Source organism: Trematosphaeria pertusa (genome assembly GCF_010094035.1).
Source record: "Trematosphaeria pertusa strain CBS 122368 unplaced genomic scaffold BU26scaffold_6, whole genome shotgun sequence".
Lineage (NCBI taxonomy): Eukaryota > Fungi > Ascomycota > Dothideomycetes > Pleosporales > Trematosphaeriaceae > Trematosphaeria > Trematosphaeria pertusa.
In genome coordinates this window covers 1,858,230-1,882,099 of record NW_022987217.1, presented here as the reverse complement: position 1 = coordinate 1,882,099, position 23,870 = coordinate 1,858,230, and the positions used below count along the sequence as shown (strand labels likewise).

Genomic DNA, 23,870 nt, shown 5'->3' with positions numbered 1-23,870 from the left:
TGAGGCAAGGCTCACTACCCAACGGCGATCTACCTTAGGTATGAAGTGTCCATCTCGATAGCGTTGAACTGAACCTTTCTAGACACTCATGGCAAACACAATGATTTGCCTGTCACGAGAGTGCCAGCTTCTATGTTTCCCTCATCTCAACAATGTAGCAGCCGACAAACGACTTGTACCTCACTGAAGAACCATGATAGACGCCATCTAACACACATATCCATTGCTGGAATTCCGACAGGACTTCTTCCGCAGCCGGCACGCCTTTTTCGAGCCCTAGCTAGGAACATGTCGTGGTTCACTAGCCACCTGTAGGCGAACCTACAAGACACACATCCCCTTTCACTCCCCCATCGTGCGCCCCCATTATCCGTGCACCACCCACCATGAAATCAGCGACGAAAAAGCTCTCCCTCTCATGCCGCACTGCGCGAAACGAAACCCATCCATCTACAACCCCCAGCGCCTTACCACACAGTCGCTAACGCCATACTCACAAACCTACCAACCCGCCAACTCACCAAACCAAACCAAAACAAACACCGCCACCACCATTACCTTACGCCCACAACACACAACACGCAATGCCACCCACCACCACCACCACCAGCGCCACAGCCCCCAACCTCGCAACCCTCACCCCCTCCCAACTCGCTCTGATCGAAGCCGCCGCAAACGCCCGCTGGAACCCGCCGTGGTCCATCGCCCTCGCCGCCATCCTGCTACTCCTGCTCGTCCTCAACGTCGTCGCGCGGCTGCTTGAGGCGCGCTTCGCCCTGCGCCTCCGCATCCCCAACCGCTTCTTCACGTGGACGCCGGGCCGCGCGGCGTTCGAAGCTAAGCTGGAGGAGCTGGAGCGCGCGAGGAGAGAGGGGAGGGGTGAGGGGCTGGATTTGCGTAGCCCGAGAACGCCGAGGGTGTTTGGGGAGCAGCGGGGTGGAGGAGAGAGGGATGGGGATGGGAGGATGTTGGGTCCGAGGGAGAGAGGAGAAGGTGGGATAAGGATGTTAAGTCCTGGGGAGAGGCAGAGAGTTTGGAGGCTGGATCGTTGAGTGGGGAGACTGAGGCTTTGTGCAGGTGTAGCTGGGACATGACATGAGCGTACTGGGACGTAATACTTGGAGTGGCTGTTTGGCGCCTTGGACAGCTACAAAAAGAGGCGTTAAGGAAATGGAATGAATAGATTGAGATTTGTAACCCTTCAGAGCAGCCCCTTACACGGAAAGATGTGAATACTGGTATAGATTGCTAACATGAGCTGAAGAGACTGAGAGAAATGTCGTGATAAATCCCGTTCGTGGGAGGGGAATAGGGTAAGAATGAAGCAATGGTTGTTGATACAGGATAAGAAGATGTAACTATCCTGTGAGTGATATCGAATAATCCATGTTCTCATCGATCAATGCCCAAAGGTGAGCGAGTATAGGAATTGCAGGTGAGGTGAAAGACGCGGTCACATGCGGGACGCGTTGGCGCACGGGCCACTTTGACGCGTGAACGCCAAACCTCCAGCGATTTTACTTCGAACACCACCAATCGATAGCCACATAACCTCTCATCTCAAAGCTACCGATATATAGCCAGTATTATGGCGTCTCAAAATCGGCATTCCACAGCCCAACCGACCCCATCCGCCGCGCTCGAACTCCCGCCGTACAAGAAACCGTCCCACCCGCTCAATGACCTGGCTCAACAGCGGCTTCGCACGTTGAACAACCGCGACATCACCCATTTGAAAGAGCATAATCAGAAAGCCGCAAAGCTGATCACTGACGCGGCGGGTCTTATCAACGATAAGTTGCGAGAGCGCGACGAGGACACGGCGAAGCGGCGCAAGAGGTGGGAAAAGGGCATCGATAATGAAGACCAAGATGCGGAGGAAGAGAAGCTGACAAAGCTACAAAAGAAGGTTGACGAAGCGACTAAGCAGCTTGAGAAGAGCATGAGGGCCGTCATTGACGGAGGCATAGCTGCGCAGCGCATTCAAGAGTCGCTGGAGTGGTTGAGGCAGAATGCTCCGCGCCAACTGGCAGAGGAGTACCAGACGCAGATGAGCCAGCAGCAGACAGAGCGGCAGTCGCAATCCCAGCGTCGCCGACGTACACAAGACGAGGACGGAGACGAGGACATGGACAACGACGAGGACGACGAAGAACCAGAAGGCCCAACCCCAGGCCCAACGCCCCTCGACGGCTCCCGCCCCGTCCTCACATCTCCCACCGACCTCTTCACCGACCGCATGACGCGCAAAAAGAACGAATACACTTCCCTCGCTCTCGGCACGCGCTACTCCAGCAACAACGACTACATCGGCTTCCGCAAAATGGTGCACGACGCGAAGTACCAAGATGATCGGCCGCTTCCGCACCCCGATACATGGTTTACGGAAACCGGCTCGCCAGCACCGGGCATTACCAATGCGAGGGACGCAGACGATGACGATATCGTGATGGACAGGGCGACGATCAGTACGAGATGCCCGCTCACCTTCCAGCAGTTCAAGGAGCCGTATAGCAGCGGCAAGTGTCCGCACACGTTCGAGAAGAATGCGATACTAGAGATGATTAGGAGGAGTAACACAAGGTTGGGCGGTGGGGCAGGGAGGGGTGGAGAGAGGGCAGTCGAGTGTCCGGTTACAGGATGCAGTCAGGTAGGACCTCTCTTTGCGATGCTACTAGAGTTGGCTTTTCGGAGAGTATAGAGGCTAACGGATGCATAGATGCTAACTGCCGGCGACCTACGCCACGATCCCATCGTCGTCCGAAAGATCAAGCGCATGCAGCAAGCCGAAGCTCAGCGAGCAGAAGAGAGTGAGGACGAAGAGGAGGACGTCGTTGTTAAGCGTGGCGGCCAGCAGCAAGGGGGTTGTAATGTGAAGGCGGAACCTACCTCATCACGCCTTCAAGTTCCGGCTACGCAGCAGCCACCGCGGAGTTCTATAGTCGAGGATCTAGGTTCGCCGAGTGAGGACGATGACGATGATGAGTAAGGGGTCGATGCTATGGCATGGCACAATATCTAGAGGAGCGTAGCGGTCCTGAACCCATACAGCCGTGCCCCAAGCAAAACGACTTTGGCAGGATCGCTACACAGATGGAAGTAAACCCATCAAAATTCGAAAATAACGCAGAGATACCCCCGACGCTCGCTCGACATCCCTTCTTCCACCACGAACCCTAATATACGTCTAGCCCAATCCAACTTGTACCCAACCCAATCCAAACCCTTTTCCGGTACTCCACGGATTTCTCGCGGCTACTCCTGCTACCCAAGGCTACCTGCGGCCCGCGCCCATCTCAATTCCACCAACACTTTGTCCGTCTCGGCCGCGGATATCTAGCCGGAGCCTCTTCTATGCCCCGATGTACGCACGCATCCCACGCTTCATTTTGTACACTGGACCGGACCCTGCAGTAGGTAGGCGTGGAACAAATGTGGAACGGGGAAATTTTGTTGGGTGGTCAACAAATCAGAAGCTAGCGTTGATATCATGGCAGCGGGATGCACGTCACTCGCTCAGGCACAAGCGCATCCGGACGGGAACGTGTGGCTTCGGAGAAACTTCAGGTTAGGAGGTAGTTATAGTTATGTGAATTGAGGTCATTGCAGCTGCTGAGGCTGAGGCTGTGATGAGAGCGAGGCGCGGGTGTTGAGATGCGTTCATCCGTCCGAGGTTGGTTGTTCAGTTGGGGGATTTATTCCCGCAAAGTCACGAGGTTCACAGGAACGCTGAAGCGCCAAGGAGAATGGCGGGTCATGGCATTAGTATCGGGAGTTATAGGATCGGTGCTTAGGCGCCTGTGATGTATATCAACGTTGAGGCTGGTGTTGTGGTGTTGAGTCCTGAGCTGTTCCAGCGGCAGCTACGTCATTGTTTCGGTGGAACGCTAGCTCGCACCATCAGTGTAGCACGCGGATCCGCAGGCGAGCGCAATGAACGGGAATACCGCGTCGACGGCTACTTTTCCGTGCCTGAAGATCCCCTCAAAGCCTCCAATTCTCAGTTGACAGATGTCTCGAGAGGGTCTGGTGATACCTCGGGGCGCGATTATTGCACGACACGCGACAGCACCCGCAAGATCCCCATCTTCAGCAAAAGGAACAACGGCCCGTCCTAACACGCCGGGACGACACGGAAATAATGCGCCCGTGATTGGCCGCTCGGCACCTCGCTCAATGCTGCCCAGCATCTGTTCACGTCACCTGTGGGAGCTTCCGCAGCAGGCTTCTTTGAGGTGCGGGGTGCGTCCAACCAGAATGAGGGGAAGCACGGCGGGCGAGGGGACCTTCGATCTCCGAGCTTCTTCGTCCCATCTCTCAAACACTCTTCTCTCGTGCCTCTGTATTCTGCCCGTCCTCGCTCTTAGTCTTTGACGAGTCGTCGCGATTAGGGTTCCGCCTGTTGCGGACAGGCGTGCTCCACTCCCCCAATCCGGCGAACCTGCTCCATAGTAGGCGGCTGCTAACCTAACCGATATCGGTTGCGTCGATTGCGACCCACAGGCTCCGCGACTTGGCGCGCCCATAACGCTGCGCGCGCGAGGTGCGTACCGTCTCTCTCAATCTCTGGTCGAACTCCAATTTCAACATGCGGGATATTTCGGAGGCGGAGGGGCGCGCCGCACGGGAGCACTGTGGCTGGGCCGCGTTGAGACGTGCCTCAGATGTGCCCGCTGCGTCTCCCGAACGGTGTACCGATGCGATGCCATTACGGCCGCGGGCGTGATGGCTGATGGGAGGAAGCTGGATACCTTCGGGCCCAGCAACGTAGGCTTTTTGTGCGAAAGCTACGGGAGGGCTGCGGATACTTGATCGGCCTTTTCTTGCCTATCCTTTCTCGTGTCTTTCTTTCATTCACGTCGGTCTGTCTGTTTGCTGGCATTGTACACCACATACTCCCCGAACTCCGCTCCTCCATCCTCACCCTTCACATACGTTTCTAATTGCCATGTCAACAACAGTACCCTATAAAATGGGAGTCTCCCGCGCCCTGGACAATGCAAAGCAGACCACCGAGACCGTCCTCACCGAGGCCTCAACAACAATGAAGTCCGCCGCCGAAAACCCGAAGCAAGCCACCACCAACTTCCTCCACACCCCGTTCATGCGCGCCGCCCTGCCCTTCATCAATGGCGGCCTCGCCGGCATGACTGCTACCACCGTCATCCAGCCCGTCGATATGATCAAGGTGCGCCTGCAGCTCGCGGGCGAGGGCGTCAAGACGGGCCCGAAGCCCACGCCCATCTCGGTGTTCCGCGAAATCGTGGCTGCGGGCAAGGTGCGGGATCTGTATACCGGGTTGAGTGCGGGTTTGCTGAGGCAGGCGGTATATACCACAGCGCGGTTGGGCTTCTTCGACACATTTATGAAGTCGTTAACTGCGAGCGCGGAAAAGAAGGGCTCGAAGATCGGATTCAAAGAGAGAGCGGGCGCTGGTTTGGCTGCGGGCGGCCTCGCTGCTATGGTGGGCAATCCGGCAGATCTGGCGCTCATCCGCATGCAATCCGATGGCCTGAAGCCTGTCGCTCAACGCGCAAACTACTCCTCCGTCATCGACGCGCTGGCCCGCATTGCGAAGAACGAAGGCATAACAAGACTCTGGGCCGGCTGCTACCCAACAGTAGTCCGCGCCATGGCGCTCAACTTCGGGCAACTAGCTTTCTTCTCCGAGGCCAAGAACCAGCTCAAGACCACCTCACTATCATCCCGAACGCAAACGCTCACCGCATCGGCCGTTGCAGGCTTCTTCGCTTCTTTCTTCTCCCTGCCGTTCGACTTCGTAAAGACGAGACTGCAGAAGCAGACAAGGGCACCCGATGGCACGCTGCCGTACAAGGGCATGTTTGACTGCTTCAAGAAGGTCGCCAAGGACGAGGGGCTGCTGAGGTTCTACAGAGGGTTTGGAACGTACTATGTACGAATCGCGCCGCATGCGTAAGTACCCTCTCTATAAAAATTCGAAAGTGGGAGAAACTAACAATGGCAATAGCATGGTGACACTCATCGTGGCGGATTACCTCGGCTTTATCACGAAGTAGAGAAAAGCAGACGGAACAAGCTAGATATGGATGGAGAATTTTTTGTTGATACTTTTCTACGTCTCGAAATACCTTGCCATGGCATCTTGGGCAGAGCTTCCTTCTCCTTTGGGCGTTCGGCGTGTGTCCATGGCAGATGTGCTTATTTTCTTGAGATGGGATGGGATAGGATGAAAACGCCACCCGCGCTCTCCATGAAGGATGAGCGCCTGTACGTAGGCATGAGGAATGGAAGTATTGAATGTTCAAGGTGTTGATAATGCCAACAAAGTGTGAGGATTTGAGCGTGACCGGATCCGCGGCACATCCGAAGTTCGGCTATGGTAGTTTCCGACGTCGGGAAGAGTGGCATGAGCATCGCGGCCACACGCCGACCGAGTGGGATGAAGAGGCACCGTGTACACAATACAGGGCGAGGGACTATTTTCTGGATGTCCCTCTGTACTGGCCTTTGGCGGAAAGGCTGAGAAGGTTTCCCGAAAACAGAGCGGCGGCCCGGAATACTGAATCATGGATGCTTTCTTCTCTGCCTCGTTGTGTGCGTCTTATGATGCTGCTGTTCGAGAGATCTCAGGAACTTGTCAACTTCGCATCCGTGGTTGCCACAGTGTCGGATTGCATGGCAGACGGGACGGTAGGACGATATTATATCCAAGGTGGGGTCGTTGTGAAGGACCTCGACCTCAACATCCGCTCGGTCGATGCGCTGGAGCATACTGCGATGGGATGAATCGTGCGACGATGCCTCAGATACAGCATAGACAATAGAAATATATGAGTTCGTACAAGTTGACCGGCAGAGTCGTGAACGAAATGTGACCAAAGCCAGCTGTCGGACTAGGCCGAAAAGGGCTAGACCGTGACACGCCTGGACGTTCGTCAGCTCGTTTTAGCACTTCAATGCTCGATTCCTCCCTCGCTATCATCCACCACAACGCACCTTTCCTTGTTTCTTCTGTCTCTGGCCTTTCTTTTATACGTCCAGTCGGCGTTACTAGCTCTTCCAGGCGAAACCCTGCCTCAATTGCTTTCTCAGCCTTTCTATGCTTCATCACACGGTTGGGTGGAACCACGCCCGTTCTACCCCGCGAGAGCAAGCAGGCTTCGCTCTCCCGGTCCATCTTGCTCTTCGAAAGCGCTCAAGCGGTCTGCAGACTCGAGCCAGCATGGAGACGGTGGAACAGGTCCAACCCTTCCGGCTCATGGACCTCCCCGCGGAGATCAGGGACCTCATCTATCAGGAAATGCTCTGCTGCTTCGACCCCGTGGAGCCGCCATGCACGCCGGGAAACTGCAATGCGAAAAACCACCTCTATTGCAATAGCATTACCCCCGCTACGCACGCTATCGAAACAACTATCCTGCGCACGTGCAAGCAGGTCCACCGCGAGGCGTACGATATCATGGTCAAAACAAACCAGTTCGTCAACATCCAAACACAGGACATCCCGCTGTCTCAGCTGCTCATCTCGTCGAATCTGCCCGTTGTGACTATGGATCGTGCACATACAGCGCAGTTCCAGGGCTACGTTATGAGCGTGAATATGTCTGCTATTCCGGGCGGCTGGGTCGGCGACCCGCTTGATTCGGACGATGATATGGATGCTGATGATTGGGATCCGCATGCGCGCGCGCCGCCGGCGGGTACGGGACCGCGGTTCAACTTCATGATTCTAGGAAGGGACTGGGACGCATTCTGTCGGATGCTGACGCACGTCGACGCGGAGATGGAAGGCTTCAGCACGAGTGTCAAAGTCGTTCTCACGCTCAACGGATACCCAGCTCAACTCCCAGACTTCAAGGACCCTATTGAAGAATTCTTCACCACGAAGACCCAGGAAGCGCTCCTCAGGCCCCTCCGCAAACACATCCACGGCTTCCAGCACGTCGAAGTCACCGGCGCCGTCGACCCCGCCGTAGCAGAGCGCGCGGTCAACGAAGTCAAAACACCCCCCTGGACCAACCCCCGCGACATCCTCAACGAGTTCTCCGCCATGAAGTCCCTCGGCAACCAGCTCTACACCGAGGGCAACCTAGACGCGGCCAGCAAGTGCTGGATGAGCGCCATCACGCGCATGCGCTGCATGCGGTGCTCGGCGACGTGGGCCTCGCTCGCCAAAGCGGGCGGCGCGGCCTTCGCCTCCAAGCTATCCGAGCTCTACTTCACCATCATGCTCAACCACGCGCAATGCCTGCTCGAAGTGATGCGCTCGCCGCGCACGCCCAAGCCCGCCATCGTCGAGGAAGGCACGCTCGTCATGCGCGACCTGCGCGAGGCCATGGACGGCAAGCACTTCTTCGAGCACTTCGGCAGCACCTGGGTGCCGTCCAGCGCGCTCACCGCGAAGCTGGCATACCGCCAGGCCCTGTGCTTCCGCATGATGGGCCAGGCTACCGACGACAAGGAGGCGCGCGAGGCCGCGCTGGATGGCGCGCTTGAGTGGATTATGGAGGCGGTGGCTATGGCGCCTGGGGATGGCGCGATCGAGCGCGAGAAGAGGGAGATTCTGGACTGGGAGAGGGATATGGAGAGGGAGTGGGAGGGGGACGAGCTGTATCAGGAGTTTTTGGCGGATGTTATGGGGTATTGAGTAAGTTTGGGAGAGGGGGAAGGTGGGCTGGGACATAGCTGGCTCGCTAGCTGGTTTGTGGAGGGATTTAAGGGGGATATGTCGATAAGAGGAGGCTAATATGAACGGATTCCGCTGTCTGGAGGACGGGAATTGATCAGATATAGTTCAGTTCAGTTAGGTTTTTTTTTTCACGCTGGAAACAGAGTGCCAGACTCCTTCCTACTAGAATGGTCAGATACCCAGGCTTAGCTAGACGTATTCCGCATTGCAGACCGCACCTAATGTATCGGGATGTATTTTCTTTGAGCCCAACCATCTACAACCCCTTCAGTCTCCATCTCTGCCATTCCATCTCATCCTACCCCACCCAGCATCTCCTCCCCTGCCACTCCAACATTCCGCCGCGCGAGTTAGCCCACGACATGTCAAACTGCTTTGACAACCAACAGGTCCAAGCACAAATAAAGCATCGAGAGCAAAAGCAGACAGTGCCAGCTCGGATACCAGATTTTCCCGAGCCCATATGTATCTACCGTAGGGAGGTAGGGTAGGACACAATTTAATTTGCGCTAATCCGACACGACTGACAGAGATATACTGACCAGAACACGAAATGTTATACACAAGCGGGAAAGGAGGGAGCAAGCACATAGATCACATGATGCGCGCACACCGCAAAGGCGGCCTATCTGTATGTATACTCTCCCACGAATAGAAAGAAAGCACACAGTAACGCGAGACTATCCAGACGCTTGCAAGCACTTCGTCGTCCTGGCGTCTCTCTCCCCTATGCCAAGAAACCTCGCAGCATAACCCTCACACACATACGCAAGAAATGCATCAGCGTATACCGACAGATCCATCTTATTCTCTTTCTCATCATGCTCTACTCTACTATCGCGCTTCTTACTTTCACGCTCAAAAAGCAGGTAGACACGCCCCTTCTCTCCCACCCATGCATACATGCAGATGCACGACCCGCTTGCGCACTTATCTCATCACACACACGCACGCAAAAAAACTAAATACGCGGGTATCCCAACATGCAAGCAAGCAAGCAAGTGTACAGCACCGCCAGATGAATACCGTTGCCGAACCATTGATGCGTATCGGAGAAAGCTCATGGGCAAAGTTTCGTCCCGGCCCATCAAGAGCGCGACGTTAGAAGAGAAGGAGAAGAAGCATCGAACCCTGTAAGGCCAAGGACCCATGATGACTCCCAAAGTACTGCAAATGACCACCGGCCCCATCCCCCGCCACTCGGAAAACATGACGCATCATGGCTCTAAGAAGTATTGCAATGCCCAACCGCCATCCCCGCACTAGAAGAAGCATGATAAAGCCAGAGCCGTGTGTGTATGATATGCATATATGCGCCGTTTCGCTCTCTAAACACGTTGCTGTCGTGTCGTTACTGTAAAGCAGCCCACCGAAAGGAAAATCATTATCGAACCGTAGAGATCATATGCACGTGTATGTAAGGAGAAGCAAGAAAATCATTTGGAACGGTGAAGGCGTCCAAATGGACTGACTGGAGTTGAAGTGAAAACGTAGGCGGAATTCTATAGCGAGCGATGCATGTTTCAACATCGAAAGCGAATTGGAAATGTTTCGTGCATTAGGGGCTGGACGAGGACAGCCTTAATGGCAAGGAGGGTGAGCCCCGATGAGAGGTGACGTGAGTCCCTTGTGGGATGCGCATAGGAGCTATGGGCCAGATTGGAATGCGTAAACCGGCCAGTTGTAGGCGCTATCATGATTCGCCGGTAGGTGATTCGGGAGACTTTTCGGGACCCATTTCGTAGTGCACATGCGTTCCCTCGCCTTTGTCCTGCGCATGCAGCAGCCGGGCTTGTTCCTCTGGTATCTGCCCTGGCTCGTCGCCGGCTATTGGGTCATCCGAGTAACGAGCAGCCTCTTCTGTGGCCTCTTCAAGATTCGATTGTGGAGCTTTTCCGGATGGCGCGGTAGAAGTCTCATTGGGGCTCTTCTGCCCCATATGGAACCAGCCTCCCTTCTCCCATTCACCTGGTTGATACAGACAGGCCTCCCGCAGATTAGGGTCGACGATCGCAGTCATCAAGTCGTTCAATCGAGCGAACGAGATGGGCTTAAGGATCCAGGCATCGAAACCTGCATCGATGTATTCCTGCCGCAACTTCTCGACTAGGGATGCGGATACAGCGATGATCGGCACCCGGCCGTTCAGCGCGGCACGGGAAGACCATGAGTTCGAATGAGTCTTCTCGAAAGACCGGATCATCTTTGTCGAGGTGAGGCCGTCGACAATGGGCATCTGCGCAGAGCCGTGAGAAAATGTCCAGACACGTGCTTTGGTTCTCAACTTACTTGCATATCCATCAAGACGACATCAAAGTCTCGAGGTTTGTCGCCAAATGCCCCCGCGCACTCCTCTCCATTAATTGTCAGGTACACTTCGTGGCCCAGCTTCTCGAGCCTCTTCTTCACAATTCTACTGTTGACAGGATCATCTTCCGCGACAAGGACACGCATGTGTTCTGGCGACAGAGACTCTGATCTGGTAGTAATCTCTTTGGGTTCGTCATGTATCTCTCCTAGAATCGAACCAGTCTTCGGCTGTGGATCGATAGGTGAGCCAGTCTCGTCTGGAACTTTTAGCGCTTTGAGCGGTGTTCCAGAAAAGCTTATATTCTCCTCGCCAGGCGCGTGGACTTCCATGGATCGTTGGTGGGGTGGGATAATTGCCTGCGTATCTGTCGGCTCTAGGCTCTTGGACCGCACTCGTTGCGGCGAGGACGGTATGCTCTCTGCCGCGCTATTGCGTTTCGTGAGAGCAGGCCGAACGGATCGCGGGCTGCCTCTCCGCTCCATTGGCGGTCTCTTCTCCACCATATGCGGTTCTTGGATTGCCTCGATGAGCCTGTCAACGTCGCTCCGGTTACTCCTTTGGCTTGAACCACTCTTGAAGCTCCGAAGGCTTGCTTTACTGTTCAAACTTTCTGCGCTCTGTTTCCTCTCCACCTCATTACTACCACTCGAGGCGTTGCGTGATAGGCTCGGTGCGACCAATGTGCGCTCGCCAACTTCTGGTGTGGGCATAGGACTCTCAGGCTGAGGAGTGATGCTTCCTTCTGGTGAAACTTTGGGAAGGGGCCCGAGGCTTTCAGCGTCTGGTAGCTCAAATGGAAATTGTATGACGAAGCGTGAGCCTTTCCCCTCTTCGGACTTGAGCCGTAGCTGGCCATTCATGTTCTTGATGATGCGAGCAACGACGGCAAGACCCAGACCTAAAGTTGTCTTCTCGCCTTGCTCCGTCAATTGGGCGCTTGGCACGATGGCATCGTCCAGCATAGCAGCGGGCTCCGAGTGAACCTGTTCAAGGTCATTGAACAGCTGATCGAGTTTCTTCGAATTCATGCCGAACCCGGAGTCTGAGACCGCAACTTCAACGTCTACATGATCTGCTGCTGGTCTTGCCGCGACGTACATCTCGACCCTGACGCCCCCATGGGTTGTGTTTTGAATGGCATTAGCTGTGATGTTCGATATTGCCTGGCGTATCCTTCTCTGGTCACCAATGCAGTGCTGAGGCAAGCCTGGGTGCTCGATGACATCGTAAGAGATGTTTTTCCGCTTTGCATCTCCTTTGAACATATCCGTAGCCTCTTTCAAAGTAGCCTTCAGGTCAAAAGACTCTCCTTTTATCAACGGGCCACCCTCTTCCGTTTTTGTTAGATCAAGGAGATCATTGATGACATAGATCAGGGACTTTGATGCAGAGTGTGAACGGGCCAGATTCTCGCGCGTTTCGTTATCCAACGTGCCTTCCAAGGCTATCTCAAGGTAGTTTATGATGGCGTTCAAGGGGGTACGGACTTCGTGCGCCGAGTTGGCAAGCAACAACCGGGTCAACTGGCTGCTCTGTAGTGCCGCCTCCTTCTGTCTCCAGACCTCAATGAACTTTCCGTAGACAAGGCAAAGGACTGCAGCAGTCTCAATCTCTTCTTCTGTCCATTCCCGACACTTGCCGACAACCGTTTCGCTCCATGTCTTGAAGCTCTTCCGCGGTTCTAGGTAGCCTTCGGTGCCTTCTTTCACAAACTTTTCATACGGATTTCCCGCCCACTTCACCTCTTTGAGCTGCCCTTTCCTGAAGAACACAATGAAATCGCTGCCGCCAACGGACAAAGGCACGATGAGCATTCCGGCTATGATCTGAAAACCAGGAGCGTATCGGAGATCGGGAAAATCCTGCGTGATGTCTTGAGAGGTCATAACCGAGGTTATTTTTCTCATCCGGAGATATTCTAACAACGCTAAGGCCTCTTGCGAGTTATCAAGATGACCGAGTATTTTCGTCTCGTCGCGAATCGACAGGAGTCCAAAATCTGCATCGAAAAGCTTCAGCAGATCGTCAGAGGAGGCAATGATGTAGCCAGACGGATTATGCTCCGTGGGAATAGTGTTTATGAGCTTTCTGGCTTGCAACCGTGACGCGTAGGAGAGTCTCTCGATGTTTCTTGATGCTGAATCGCCCACCAGGCGGCACATTTTTCGTATCGGAAAGGACACGCGCATTCCGCGAGGTCCGTAGGAGTGACAGGCGATGAGGCCCCAGAGCTCGTTGAAAGCATTGATGGATATCGACATGGAGGACCGCACTGCCATGTTGGCAAGGTATTTGAGGTGGATGGGTGACATGGCGCGGAGGTAAGAGTGGGTAAGGTCAAGTGGATTTTCCAGATCTTCGGGGCTTTGGCAGACGAGCCGGGCTGTCTCCAGATCGCGATCGTAGAGCATGCGTACCTTGTTGATCTTATATAATTCCCTAGCCTGTTTTGGAATATCAGATGCCGGGAAGTTGAGGCCTTTGTAGAGATCTTTTGTCGCTCTAGGGTCCACGAGCTCCGTTACCACCCGGCCATTGAAAGACTGATCGAACTGATATATCATCACGCGGTGGAAGCCCGTCAACTCTTTGACCACGCCTACCAACACCTTCAGAAATTTGTCTAGATTCGGAGCCGCCGCGAGCTGTTCCTGGACTTGGGACATGATGTTGAATACTTCCATAGCCGCGGCTTCGCCCTTCCTTTTCCTTGCCCTCCTCAAAACCCTCAAAGGTCGGCTCCCGGTCTCTGTGCTCTCCAGGAACTCTTCTGCAGTCGGATTGCTCTGCATAGTATCTTCCGGAAGCTCGGGAGTGAGGTCAGCCGCTGGAACTAGCGGGTACAGCTGGTCGTCTTCGAGTTCGAACTCGCAAATGACGAATCCGGGGTTGGCATCATTTATATGCACCGCACACCAAAGCTTGCGCGACCGTGCGTTGGGAATCTTAATGGACATGGTGAAGACTTCTGGGCCGTTTGTAGTGACATCAGCATCTTCGTCCTTGATGAAGTCGATATGATCAAGCAGGTTGTCCGCCTGCTCTTCTGAAAGGATATCCGTGAAGCTCTCTAGAGCAAAGAGCTCCCTTGGCGACCGGCCAATAATTCTTTTTGAATTTTCGCTGACGATACGGACGGGCAGATTTCCGATCCCTGCAGGATCGTCCGCCAGCGCTATCAGCAGGCCGAAGCCCTGCACGGCACCGGGAATATGTATAGGTTCGTCCTCGCATCGCTGCAGTGTGTCTCCGTCCCGACCAGTTATGACGGCATGCCCACCCTCGGTCACCACATGCTTGAAACGATGCGTGACCAGGCCCGTCATGTCCCCTAGGCTGCTCCCGGCGCTCATTGTAGAAATTCCGCCGGCTGACGGGGGCCGCTGCACCTTCTCGGAAGGTGGGCGACTGACGTTTCCCTCGACACTTGCGCTCTCGCCCGACCTGCTGGACACCATGTCGCTGAACAGCTGCGAGGGGAGCTGCAGCGGCCCCATCCTAGAGCCCTCACTCCTCTGTGGCCCTCTTATGGAGTCTCTGCGCGACGCAGAAGCTGGTTCCGCCTTCGGAGTGGCAGCCACGCTATGTCGATGGGTGACGCCGCGTTGAGATGTCTGCGACGACTGAGAGGTGGTCGAGCCTTGGGACTGGCGACGGGCTTCGGTCGGCAAGCGCGCATCGTTGGCGCGGGAGTATGGGTGGAAGTAGTCGCCCTGTCCGCGCTGCGTGGGCGTCGGCGTAGGGTCTACGGAGATAGCGCTGCGAATGGGAAAGACGCGATCGGTGGTAGAGGGACTGAGCGAGCCCATACCCTCGGAAGGGGACATGACGGCGGAAATAAGGGGGGAGGAGGGGTGGCCTGCTGCCCTGGAGGCAGCCTCAGGCAGAGATGCCCATTGCTGCTCGCTCTGGTCTGGCGGGGCGGGAGAATTTTCTACTGTGGCGTCAACAGCAGCCGAAGGGTCGATGTCGACGGATTGCTTCGGTGATTGAGACATGGGCCGCGATTGCCGCCTCTTGAGCCTCGGTCGGGCCCGTAGAAAATCGAAGGGTTGCGATTGCCCGTGGCGGCGTGGAGGTGGAAGGTAATGAGGGTCTGAGAAGAAGTGAGGCCGTGGACGTGATGTCTCGAACGCACAAAGGAATCCAATCCCTCAGACATCCATCGAAAAGAGAGAGTTCCGATGGCAGCGTGCGTAGAGTTAGGGGCCAGATTCGCATGCAATTTACTAATATGAACGCGCTCGCGGAAACGGGCGATCTATAGAGAATGTCGCCAGGGAAGGAGGGCGAGAGAGGGCGAGCCAAAATTCTCCTCTCAGTTGTTCTCGGCTGCGTGTCGACCGCTTGGGCAAAAGGGCGACATTCAAAGGACAGGCGTGCGCGCGGGAGTGCGTGGTGGTGGAGAGGTTGCGGGCAGGTACAGCATATTCCGGCCAGAGGTAGGCGCGGAGACAGCACCAGCAATCGGCCCGCTAGACGAAGGCTAAGGCGTGCTTGGGCCGGGTGCCAAACGGGGCAGAATCATGGAGGGTTGTGGTAGAGCAGAGGAGGGAGGAGGGATGGAGACGAATATCCGCCACAACGAGGAGCGGGTCGTGCAGATGTCCCGCTCAGATCTATGCTGGCTGTGGCTGTGGCTTGTTTGAAGTCGACAGCGCCGATCTCTGTGCGAACCACTCAGGCTGTGAGGGTGTATCTGCTAAAACCCGATCGGCGCTGTCTAGGATGCGAAAAGCATAGCGGCTGAGCCAGCGGTGGCCGACCCGTGGCCGGCGAAGTCCACAGGACACGCTGGGGCAGATGAAGGATGAGGCTGGCACATGCGGAACTTGAGGAATTGGATGGGGAATTGTGATCTCGGTGGCTACGTCATTTGCCCAGACGGGGCGAAAAGTCCCCCAACCCCCTGCGCCGTCAGATGCACGCGTCTGCAGCATGAACGCAGAGGCGTCGCGACGACGGATTCGTCTGCAACGCTGGAGCAGGGGCGACAGTGCCGGTTCCGGATGGGCACGGGGTTATTGGGCAGCTCTGGGTCCCTTGAACCAATGCGAGTCCAGTACGTCGTTCGGGCATCGTCGGCTTCGGAACAGATCCGAGGAAGGAGGCAAACGTCTTTGAAAGCGAAATGCCTAACGGGTCGAACCCTGGAAGAGGGGTGCGCTACGGCCCTTCTTACCTAATTTCCACCCTTCTTTCTGCTTGCTCCGTTGACGTGAACACCTGCATGTCGCTGTCGGGGCGTCGGTGAACACGATAAGATAATGCGAATACGGGGAAGGAGCGGGAAGGGGCGGGCCAATCGCAACTGCCCAGATCGCAAAAAGCGCCACAGAAATCATGTCCATGTCCCATCGAGCGCACCACATCTTCTCCGCCATCTCCACCCCTCATGAAGCGCTCCCTCAACGTCCTCGTCGCCATCACTGACCCCTCGTCGTTCAGATTCGGCTGCTCCGTCGTCGCCCGCCTGCACCGCGCTGGCAATGTCTCGCTTAAGGTGATCGCTTGCCACGAGTTTCCCAAGTTCTCTGGCACAACGGTGCCCCCCGCCCTGGAGCCTGTCTGGCACCGCTATGATGCCGAAAGCAATGCCAAGCCCGCATGGCAGCATGAGGACTATACCGACACCAAGGTCGCTGAGTACTGCTCGTGGGCTGACCTGCTCGTCCTCGCGCCCCTCGATGCCGAGAACATCGCTCGAATGCTGCATGGCTTCACAAGCAATCTGCATCTGAAAATACTACGGAGCTGGGATGTGTCCAAGAAGATCCTCCTCATACCGGCCATGTCGACACTGGTGTGGGAGAACCCAATGTCCAAGAAGCAGATCAGCAAGATCCGGCGGAAGTGGAACTGGATCCGGGTTCTGCCGCCATATCTGTGGACGTTCGATCATATGGGCAGGAAATACCAGCCGTGGGAGGGACATAAGGCCTTCAACGAGTCTATTCAGACGCAGGTTGATCTCATGGCCGTGGGCGACCGCACAATTGCTCTGCCCGTTGCCCACATGCCGACGCTCACGCCTACCAAGAGCAAAGGCCCTCGCCTTCCGCCAGAGCTGTGGTCCATCATTCTCGAGTTCACTGAAGACTGGGAACTGGCCACCATTCTGAATGTCCATACGAACCTGCCTGTCCCGCCCGAGTGGCGACAGTCGGCTAGCGAAGAGGGTCCCAAGACCCAGATGCAGAAGCTTGAGTGGATATTGCTGACAGGCTCCTATGGCGAGATCAAGGCGCTCCTGGATACTGACAAGCCGACTCGCATATCGCGCCTCTGTATCGAAATCATTATGCGCTTCGCAATGGTGCCCGTGCTCACCCACCTCGAGAGCGCGCATAAGGATCTCTTCTGGGGCACCTTCGGCCATGCCTTCCTCCCGCACAAAGCCTCGATGTTTGGCCGAACAGAGATTTTGGAGTACTGGCGGACCTCTCCTACGTTCCTCACTAAAGAATACTCGGCAGAGGCGATGGACAACGCCAGTCGGTCTGGTTCAGTGCAGGCTTTGGAGTGGTGGTACGAGTCCGGCCTTCCGCTCAAATATACGGAGGCCGCGCTTGAAGCAGCAAGCTCTCAGGGTCACATCCAGGTTTTGAACTGGTGGAAGGAGCATAGCAGATATCGGAAAGAGCCAACGACCCCACCTTCCCCGGGAGAACAGCAGGACGACACTAGGACCCAGCGTGACCTTCTCAATCTCAAAGTCGGAAAGTCCATCACGTATGCGACGCAATCTGGATGTCTCCCAGCGATCCACTTCTGGGTCGAGTCTGGCATCCCGTTCTCTCACGAGGATACAATCGCTAAACTTGCATCCGCCCATGGACACACCCATATTCTCGACTATTGGCGCAAATTGCGGGGCGAGAAGATGCTGTTCGACAACCAGGTCCTCGTCGGGCCTACCAAAATGGGCCATGCGGATGTCCTGGAGTGGTGGAAACGCAGTGGCCTGCCAGTTGAATATAAGACCTGCGATATTGAAGAAGCTCTGGAGGATGGTGTTGAAGGGGAAGCAGGGGAAAGCGTGCGAAGGTGGTGGGCCCTGAACGGCCTGAATCTGGGCGTTGGCACGAGCGAGTGGATGAGGGTCAAAGTCCTAGGTTCGTAGTGTATTGGCGCACAACGTTTCGATGGTTCAAAGCTGCATTGCTAGGAAGGCATTCGGCGTCACGGATAAAAAATTGGCCAGCATCCGCATCGGTAGGGAGTTTGGGACGACAGACTGCGAGCTACGGATGGCCGAATACGCATAGCGTCAAATATAAATATCCGGCAACATCACTTGGATTGTTCACGGAAGACCCGTCACAGATAAGTCTTTGCATTTTCGATGAAACTATATGATCCTGGTGATATGCCAATTAGCAAGTTGGTGGTTGTGGTTGAGGTTGTGTGGCCGAACCCTGTGCTTGGCGGGGACAGGCATCCGCTGTTAGCGTGCGGAATCTTGGCATCTGAGACTCGACTTCGAACCGTGTGGAACCGTCTACGCCTGGGCAGTTATCGCCGAAACGCCGCCAGCATCATCACCACCTTTCGGGGACTTCTGTGTCTGTCGAAAGCCTTCTCTGCATACAATTGTACCCGCATCTCCCTACTCTGCATCGTTATGGCCTGCTGAGGTTGCCCCTAAGCTTTCCGACTTTTGCCTTTCTTTTCCTGGCTCCTTCCGAGTGACAGTGGTAAGTAGAGGCGCTCGAGACCCTTTTTCACCCATCAGATTTCGCCTTTCGGTTCCTCACACGCTCACCTTACAGACTATATAGCTACATCGACCGCATCCAAAACACGCTCGCCCCCATCCTGGCGCCCCAACTCTAACCCCTCCCACCCACCGTCTAAGCGATACAACTCGAACGGTTAACTCGAACGGTTACTTCTGAAAATGTCATCGGAGGCTGTTAATAGCAGTTCTGCTGCTGAGGGCTTGACCCCGGCGCAGAAGCTGATGGAGCGGCACGAACACCATCCCACGGTCGAGGATGTTGTGGACGAGGAGGACGTTGCTCATCCTCCTCCTCCTCCATCGGCCCCTCTCAAAACTGACGCATCCGACGCCCCGGCTACGACCTTGAGCGAAAAGGCTGCCGGAAAGCAAAAGGTCGAGGATGCGCCTGCTCCGTCAAAGAAATCGCCGGCGAACGTCTCTTTGAACACTGCGTCTGAGGAAGCCTTCCCGGCTCTAGGTCCTGTCAAGCCGCGTGCGCCTGCGTCTGTTCCGCCTGCCTGGGGCAAGAAGCCAGCTTCGGTCAGCACCAATGGAGTCAACGGCAGCGGGCTCACGCCCAGCACCACGACCTCTCGCGCTTCGACTCCGGCTTCGGGTATGGGTACTCCTGTATCTATGCCTGTTGGCCGTGGTCCTGCTCTGCCAACGATGGCTCTTCCCGGGAAACATATGGAGCAGATCTCGTTCCACCCATCGCAGCTTATCCCGCGCCAGCAGCTCAAGAAGCCCTTGAACGACATCATCCGGGACATCAACAAGCGCTCCAAGGCCAAGCTTGAGCATAAGTCTGGACCCGGCGGGTTGGTTCTTTTCCAGGCCACCGGTCCCGTCGACGCTGTTCGCCAGTCTCTCAAGGATATCGCCAATGAGATTGGTTCTAAGGTGCGTTTCCCATTTTCCCCCTGTTACTGCTGCCGTATAACTGACCAAAAGTAGCAATCGGTCACTGTCCCCGTCCCCTCATCCGTCCGCGCCTACATCATCGGCCGTCAAGGTTCCAAGATCCAGGAAATCAGCAAACGCTCCGGGGCGCGCATCCAGGTTCCGAAACAAGAGATCGGGGAGGACGAGGACTCCATGATCGATGTGACGATCGAGGGCAATGCGCTGACCGCCGAGATGGCCCGCCGCGAGATCGAGGCCATTGTAAACGAGCGAACATCTACCGTGAACCTACGCGTCAAGGATATCCCCGCCGAATACTATCCCTTCCTTGCCGGGCCTCACAACTCGCTCATCGGTGGTCTTGAAAAGGATCGCGAAGTCCGCGTCAACATCCCCACTTACCACACCTGGGATACTCAAGCTCCTCCGCAAGTTTCGCGCAACCAGCCGGTTCCTTTTGTTCCACAAGCGAAGTACCCTATTCAGATCTCAGGAGAGCGAAATGCTGCGCAGGAGATTCAAGCTCAGCTAGAGCGCCGCGTCCAGCAGCTACGCCAGCAGTTAGCAATGGAACAGCGATCTATCGAGCGGGGACGCCACCAGTTTATCGTCGGCGATCGGGGCGGATCGTTGTCTGACTTCCTCGAAGAGACCGGCTGCAGCCTCATCATGCCTCCTGGCACACATGACAGCGAGACTATCTATATTGTTGGACCTCCGGATAAGATCGAGGCCGGTGTTAACAAGCTCGAGGATTTGGCTGCAAGCATGACCATGGCGACTGCGGACTGTGCCCGAGAGCATCGGGGCGCCAACGCCCAGGCGCACGCTCACAATTTGACGCGCTATCTGCGACAGCGCTCTGCTTTGGCCGAGCTCGAGCGTCTGCATGAGGCGAGCATTGTCACCCCTACCGACCGTGATGGCCCAACTGCTTGGGAAATCTACGCTCGAAACGGCAAGAACAGCATGAAGGCGCGCGGCGACATCATGAGCGTCTTCGCCGGTCACCCACCTAGCAGGTTCTCCACCATGTCCGTGGACCCGTTCTACCACCAGTTCATTCAGCAGCGGAATGCCCAGCAGATTCGTGATGACATGGGCGTGCACGTTGTTTTCCCGGAGGAAGTAGAGGAATCACCGGAGCTGATTCTCGTTTATGAAGGCAATACCCCATATAGCGAATATACCGTCCCACGTGGTGCTCCCCCAGCCGCCGAAGTCAAGGCCTACCAGCAAGCCCTGCAGCAGGCTCAGCAGTTCATCCAGGGCATCACCAACAGCCAGCAGGATATCGTCTCTCGCGACGTTGAGGCTAAGCCTCAGTTCCACCTGAAAATCCAGCGTTTCGTTGAGAAGGAGCAACAGGCTCTGCCGCGCGATCAGATCCCCGTCCAAATGCTCTTCGGTGAGCGGCTACCGCAGGCTCGTAGGTCCTCCGGTAACAACTTCGCCATGCGGGGACCTTCCAACGCTGTGGACGATCTCTACGCCAAGATCCTCGCCTTCATTGAGCAAGAGGAAAAAGATGAGCTTGAGCGGGGTTACACTACGACCTTCGACTTCCCGCAGAAGTTTGCCAACTATCTGATTGGCAAGCGCGGCGAGAACATCCGGAAGCTCCGCGAAGAGTTCGATGTTGATATTCAGGTCAATGACGGCAAGGTTGAGCTCAAGGGTCCCCAGGCTAAGGCCAACGCTTGCAAAGCTCACATCCTCGCATTGGCCAAGCGACTTGAGGACGAGGCCACTCACACTTTGAAGATCAAGCCTCAGTATCACCGTGACCTCATTGGTGCCAAGGGCAGCCAGGTCAACCGCCTGCAGGACCGCTACAATGTCCGGATTAACTTCCCTCGGTCAGCGCACAACGACGATGATGCAGCTACAGAAGGAGGAGCATCGCAGCGCAACTTCCGCGCGCAGGCTCCTGATGAAGTCACTATCCGCGGTCCTCGAAAAGGCGCTGATGAAGCGCGTGAGGAGCTGCTGAACCTGCTCCAATGGACAATCGATAATTCCTACACCGACAGCGTCTCCGTCGCCCAGAGCCAGGTTCCTCAGCTTATTGGATCCGGCGGACGCGAGATGGAGAACCTCCGGCTGGGCACCGGCTGTCAAATCGACGTCCCAGGTGCCCGTGAAGGTGCCGATCCTTCCGGCCGTGCCGAGATCAAGCTGAGAGGTACCAAGAAGCAGGTCGAAGAGGCGAAGAGGATTCTGCAGGAGCGCGCAAAAGTGTTTGACGACACGGTTGTCAGGACGATTGATGTTGACCGCAAACACCATAGGACCCTGATCGGTGGAAGTGGTGGCAACATTCGCCAGATCGTCACCGCCGCAGGAGGGCCGGACAATGCGCGAGAACTGGCTCGCATGGTGCGCTTCCCCCGTGCAGACTCCGACGAATCGACGATCCGCGTTGAAGGTCCGAAGAACATAGTTGACAAGATCGTTGCCTCGCTCCAAGCCCAAGCGGCCTCGCTGGGGAACCAGATTACCGAGACTATCGACGTGTCCCCTGATAAGCATAGGATGCTCATCGGCCGGGGAGGTGAGACTCGACGGTCACTAGAGTCTCGGTTGAACATCCAGCTAGATATCCCCAAGCAGGGCGTGACAGGGGCTGCTCGCAACCAGGTCAAGATTACCGGTGAGCCGGGTGCAGTGGAGAAAGCCAAGGAGCACATTCTCGATCTCGTCAAGGGCCAGGAAGGCGAGACTGTCCATGTGCCTCGTCATCTCCATCACCTCATCTCGGACAATGGCCAGTTCTTCCGCCGTCTCCGCAATGAGCATAAGGTTACCGTCGACCACGGTGGGCAGCAGTTGCCTCCTAAGCCTACTGCTCATGAAGGTGGCAAGTCTCGCAAGGGCACTAACGGTGCTCTTCCTCTGATCACGGACGACACCACCTCAGGTGCCGACGAGCACTCTTGGGAGCTCGTCGATAATAACACGGTTGACGAAGGTGCGGATACCTCTGCTACGATTCCTTGGATCCTCCGCGGTCCCACCGACAACCTGCCGAAGGCCCGCCAGACGCTTCAAGCTGCGATTGAGGCTGCTTCGAAGCCTACTTCGACAGGTTACCTGATCCTCCCTGACCCGCGGGGTTACAGGCTGGTCGTCGGCCCCGGAGGAAGCACTATCAACAACATCCGCCGCAAGACGGGCACCAAGGTACAAGTCCCGCGCGATCAGGCCAAGGACGAAGCAATTGAAATTGTGGGCACCAAGGAGGGATGCGAGCAGGCGCGACAGATGATTCTAGACATCGTGGCCAAAGGCGGAAGCCGCAAGTAGGTAGGCGGGACATTTACGTATCCAGGCATCTCTGGGCATGGGATATGGGCATGACATGATTTGCATGGCAGACCTGCATAATATAGCGCGAGGGGTAGATTGATATTTGATGATTGAGCTAAAAGGGGAAGCTACTCTTTTTTCTTTTGGGTGACCGCGTCTAGCCATGGTGCAGGGCGGAGTCAATCTTTTCTTTGCTTTGCTTTGTTCTTCCTGTATGTGTATCTATGGGAGATATAAAAGTTCAATGTATGCTCTTTGGAAGTAGAAGTGTCCTCGAGCGTTTTGCTGTGCTCTTATGTGTGATTGTTATGAGGTCGGAGAGGCCGGCTTTCTTCTGTCCTTCTAGTCCCCGACCTGAGTTCGACACATTCGGGAGCTGGTGCTGGATTGGGAATGTGACGCCAGGACGGAGCCGGAGTCGGAGTCGGAGTTGGACACGGGTCTAGATGTGAGTGAGATTCGAGGGCGGGTTGTTACACGAAGCCCAAGCTTATCTGTGATGTGAATCCACATTTGTTTCCTGCTTTTTGAGCTTGCTGTTAGTTTAGATAAACGACTAATATTGGCAACGGTTTCTTGGGAATTTGGACGTTGGGCGCATGACCAGGAGCTTTAGGTATTGACTAGTCGCGTTGCTGTGTTGTGTTGGAAGTGGGTGTGCGAGTATGTAATGTAGAGTAAAAGGCTCCCTGCGGCGATGCGGCGATGCGGCACAACTGGATCAGAGCGGTATTCAAGTCCCGAGTTTTCTCGGTTTCGGCAGAACACTGGCAGCACACGCTCACGTACGCTGTCGTGTAACGCTCGCTCGCTCGCTCGCTCTGCATACAGTACGAAGGTACACCGCATATATACGCGAACCGGACAAGGCGAATGAGCTGGTGAGAATGAGTCGTGTCGAGGGAGCGTTGTACAAGCGAAAACGGAGGGTGTGGATTGCGTGCGCAGTT

The 23,870-nt window shown here is 55.7% G+C and overlaps 8 protein-coding genes across 8 annotated transcripts; 7 read left to right on the top strand and 1 right to left on the bottom strand.

Annotated features, from left to right (window-relative positions):
• Positions 1–584: 584 nt before the first annotated feature.
• On the top strand, positions 585–2,989 carry BU26DRAFT_504620 (uncharacterized protein; the record flags this gene model as incomplete). Its single annotated transcript, XM_033826784.1, has 3 exons — positions 585–993; positions 1,581–2,650; positions 2,720–2,989. The coding sequence occupies 3 exons, from the start codon at positions 585–587 to the stop codon at positions 2,987–2,989; spliced, it is 1,749 nt and encodes a 582-aa protein (XP_033685259.1).
• A 1,672-nt stretch (positions 2,990–4,661) lies between these two features.
• BU26DRAFT_298128 (mitochondrial 2-oxoglutarate/malate carrier protein-like protein) lies at positions 4,662–6,159 on the top strand. Its single transcript, XM_033821742.1, has 2 exons — positions 4,662–5,934; positions 5,990–6,159. Exons 1-2 carry the CDS (start codon positions 4,949–4,951, stop codon positions 6,036–6,038), a joined length of 1,035 nt encoding a protein of 344 aa, XP_033685258.1. The 5' UTR covers positions 4,662–4,948; the 3' UTR covers positions 6,039–6,159.
• On the top strand, positions 6,109–6,817 carry BU26DRAFT_298086 (uncharacterized protein). Its single transcript, XM_033821740.1, has one exon. It carries the CDS (start codon positions 6,280–6,282, stop codon positions 6,766–6,768), a length of 489 nt encoding a protein of 162 aa, XP_033685257.1. The 5' UTR covers positions 6,109–6,279; the 3' UTR covers positions 6,769–6,817.
• A 136-nt stretch (positions 6,818–6,953) lies between these two features.
• BU26DRAFT_518666 (uncharacterized protein) lies at positions 6,954–8,800 on the top strand. The gene has a single exon (XM_033828871.1). It carries the CDS (start codon positions 7,205–7,207, stop codon positions 8,627–8,629), a length of 1,425 nt encoding a protein of 474 aa, XP_033685256.1. The 5' UTR covers positions 6,954–7,204; the 3' UTR covers positions 8,630–8,800.
• A 1,564-nt stretch (positions 8,801–10,364) lies between these two features.
• Positions 10,365–14,980, bottom strand: BU26DRAFT_425070 (uncharacterized protein; the record flags this gene model as incomplete). The annotated part of the gene is made up of 2 exons (XM_033823604.1): positions 10,365–10,907; positions 10,961–14,980. 2 exons carry the CDS (start codon positions 14,978–14,980, stop codon positions 10,365–10,367), a joined length of 4,563 nt encoding a protein of 1,520 aa, XP_033685255.1.
• Positions 14,981–15,116: 136 nt separating this feature from the next.
• BU26DRAFT_298056 (uncharacterized protein) lies at positions 15,117–15,563 on the top strand. Its single transcript, XM_033821739.1, has one exon. The coding sequence runs from the start codon at positions 15,253–15,255 to the stop codon at positions 15,523–15,525; it is 273 nt and encodes a 90-aa protein (XP_033685254.1). The 5' UTR covers positions 15,117–15,252; the 3' UTR covers positions 15,526–15,563.
• Positions 15,564–16,175: 612 nt separating this feature from the next.
• Positions 16,176–18,303, top strand: BU26DRAFT_518664 (flavo protein). The gene has a single exon (XM_033828870.1). It carries the CDS (start codon positions 16,378–16,380, stop codon positions 18,103–18,105), a length of 1,728 nt encoding a protein of 575 aa, XP_033685253.1. The 5' UTR covers positions 16,176–16,377; the 3' UTR covers positions 18,106–18,303.
• A 371-nt stretch (positions 18,304–18,674) lies between these two features.
• BU26DRAFT_518663 (uncharacterized protein) lies at positions 18,675–23,187 on the top strand. The gene is made up of 2 exons (XM_033828869.1): positions 18,675–19,608; positions 19,663–23,187. Exons 1-2 carry the CDS (start codon positions 18,883–18,885, stop codon positions 22,915–22,917), a joined length of 3,981 nt encoding a protein of 1,326 aa, XP_033685252.1. The 5' UTR covers positions 18,675–18,882; the 3' UTR covers positions 22,918–23,187.
• The last annotated feature ends 683 nt before the right edge of the window (positions 23,188–23,870 follow it).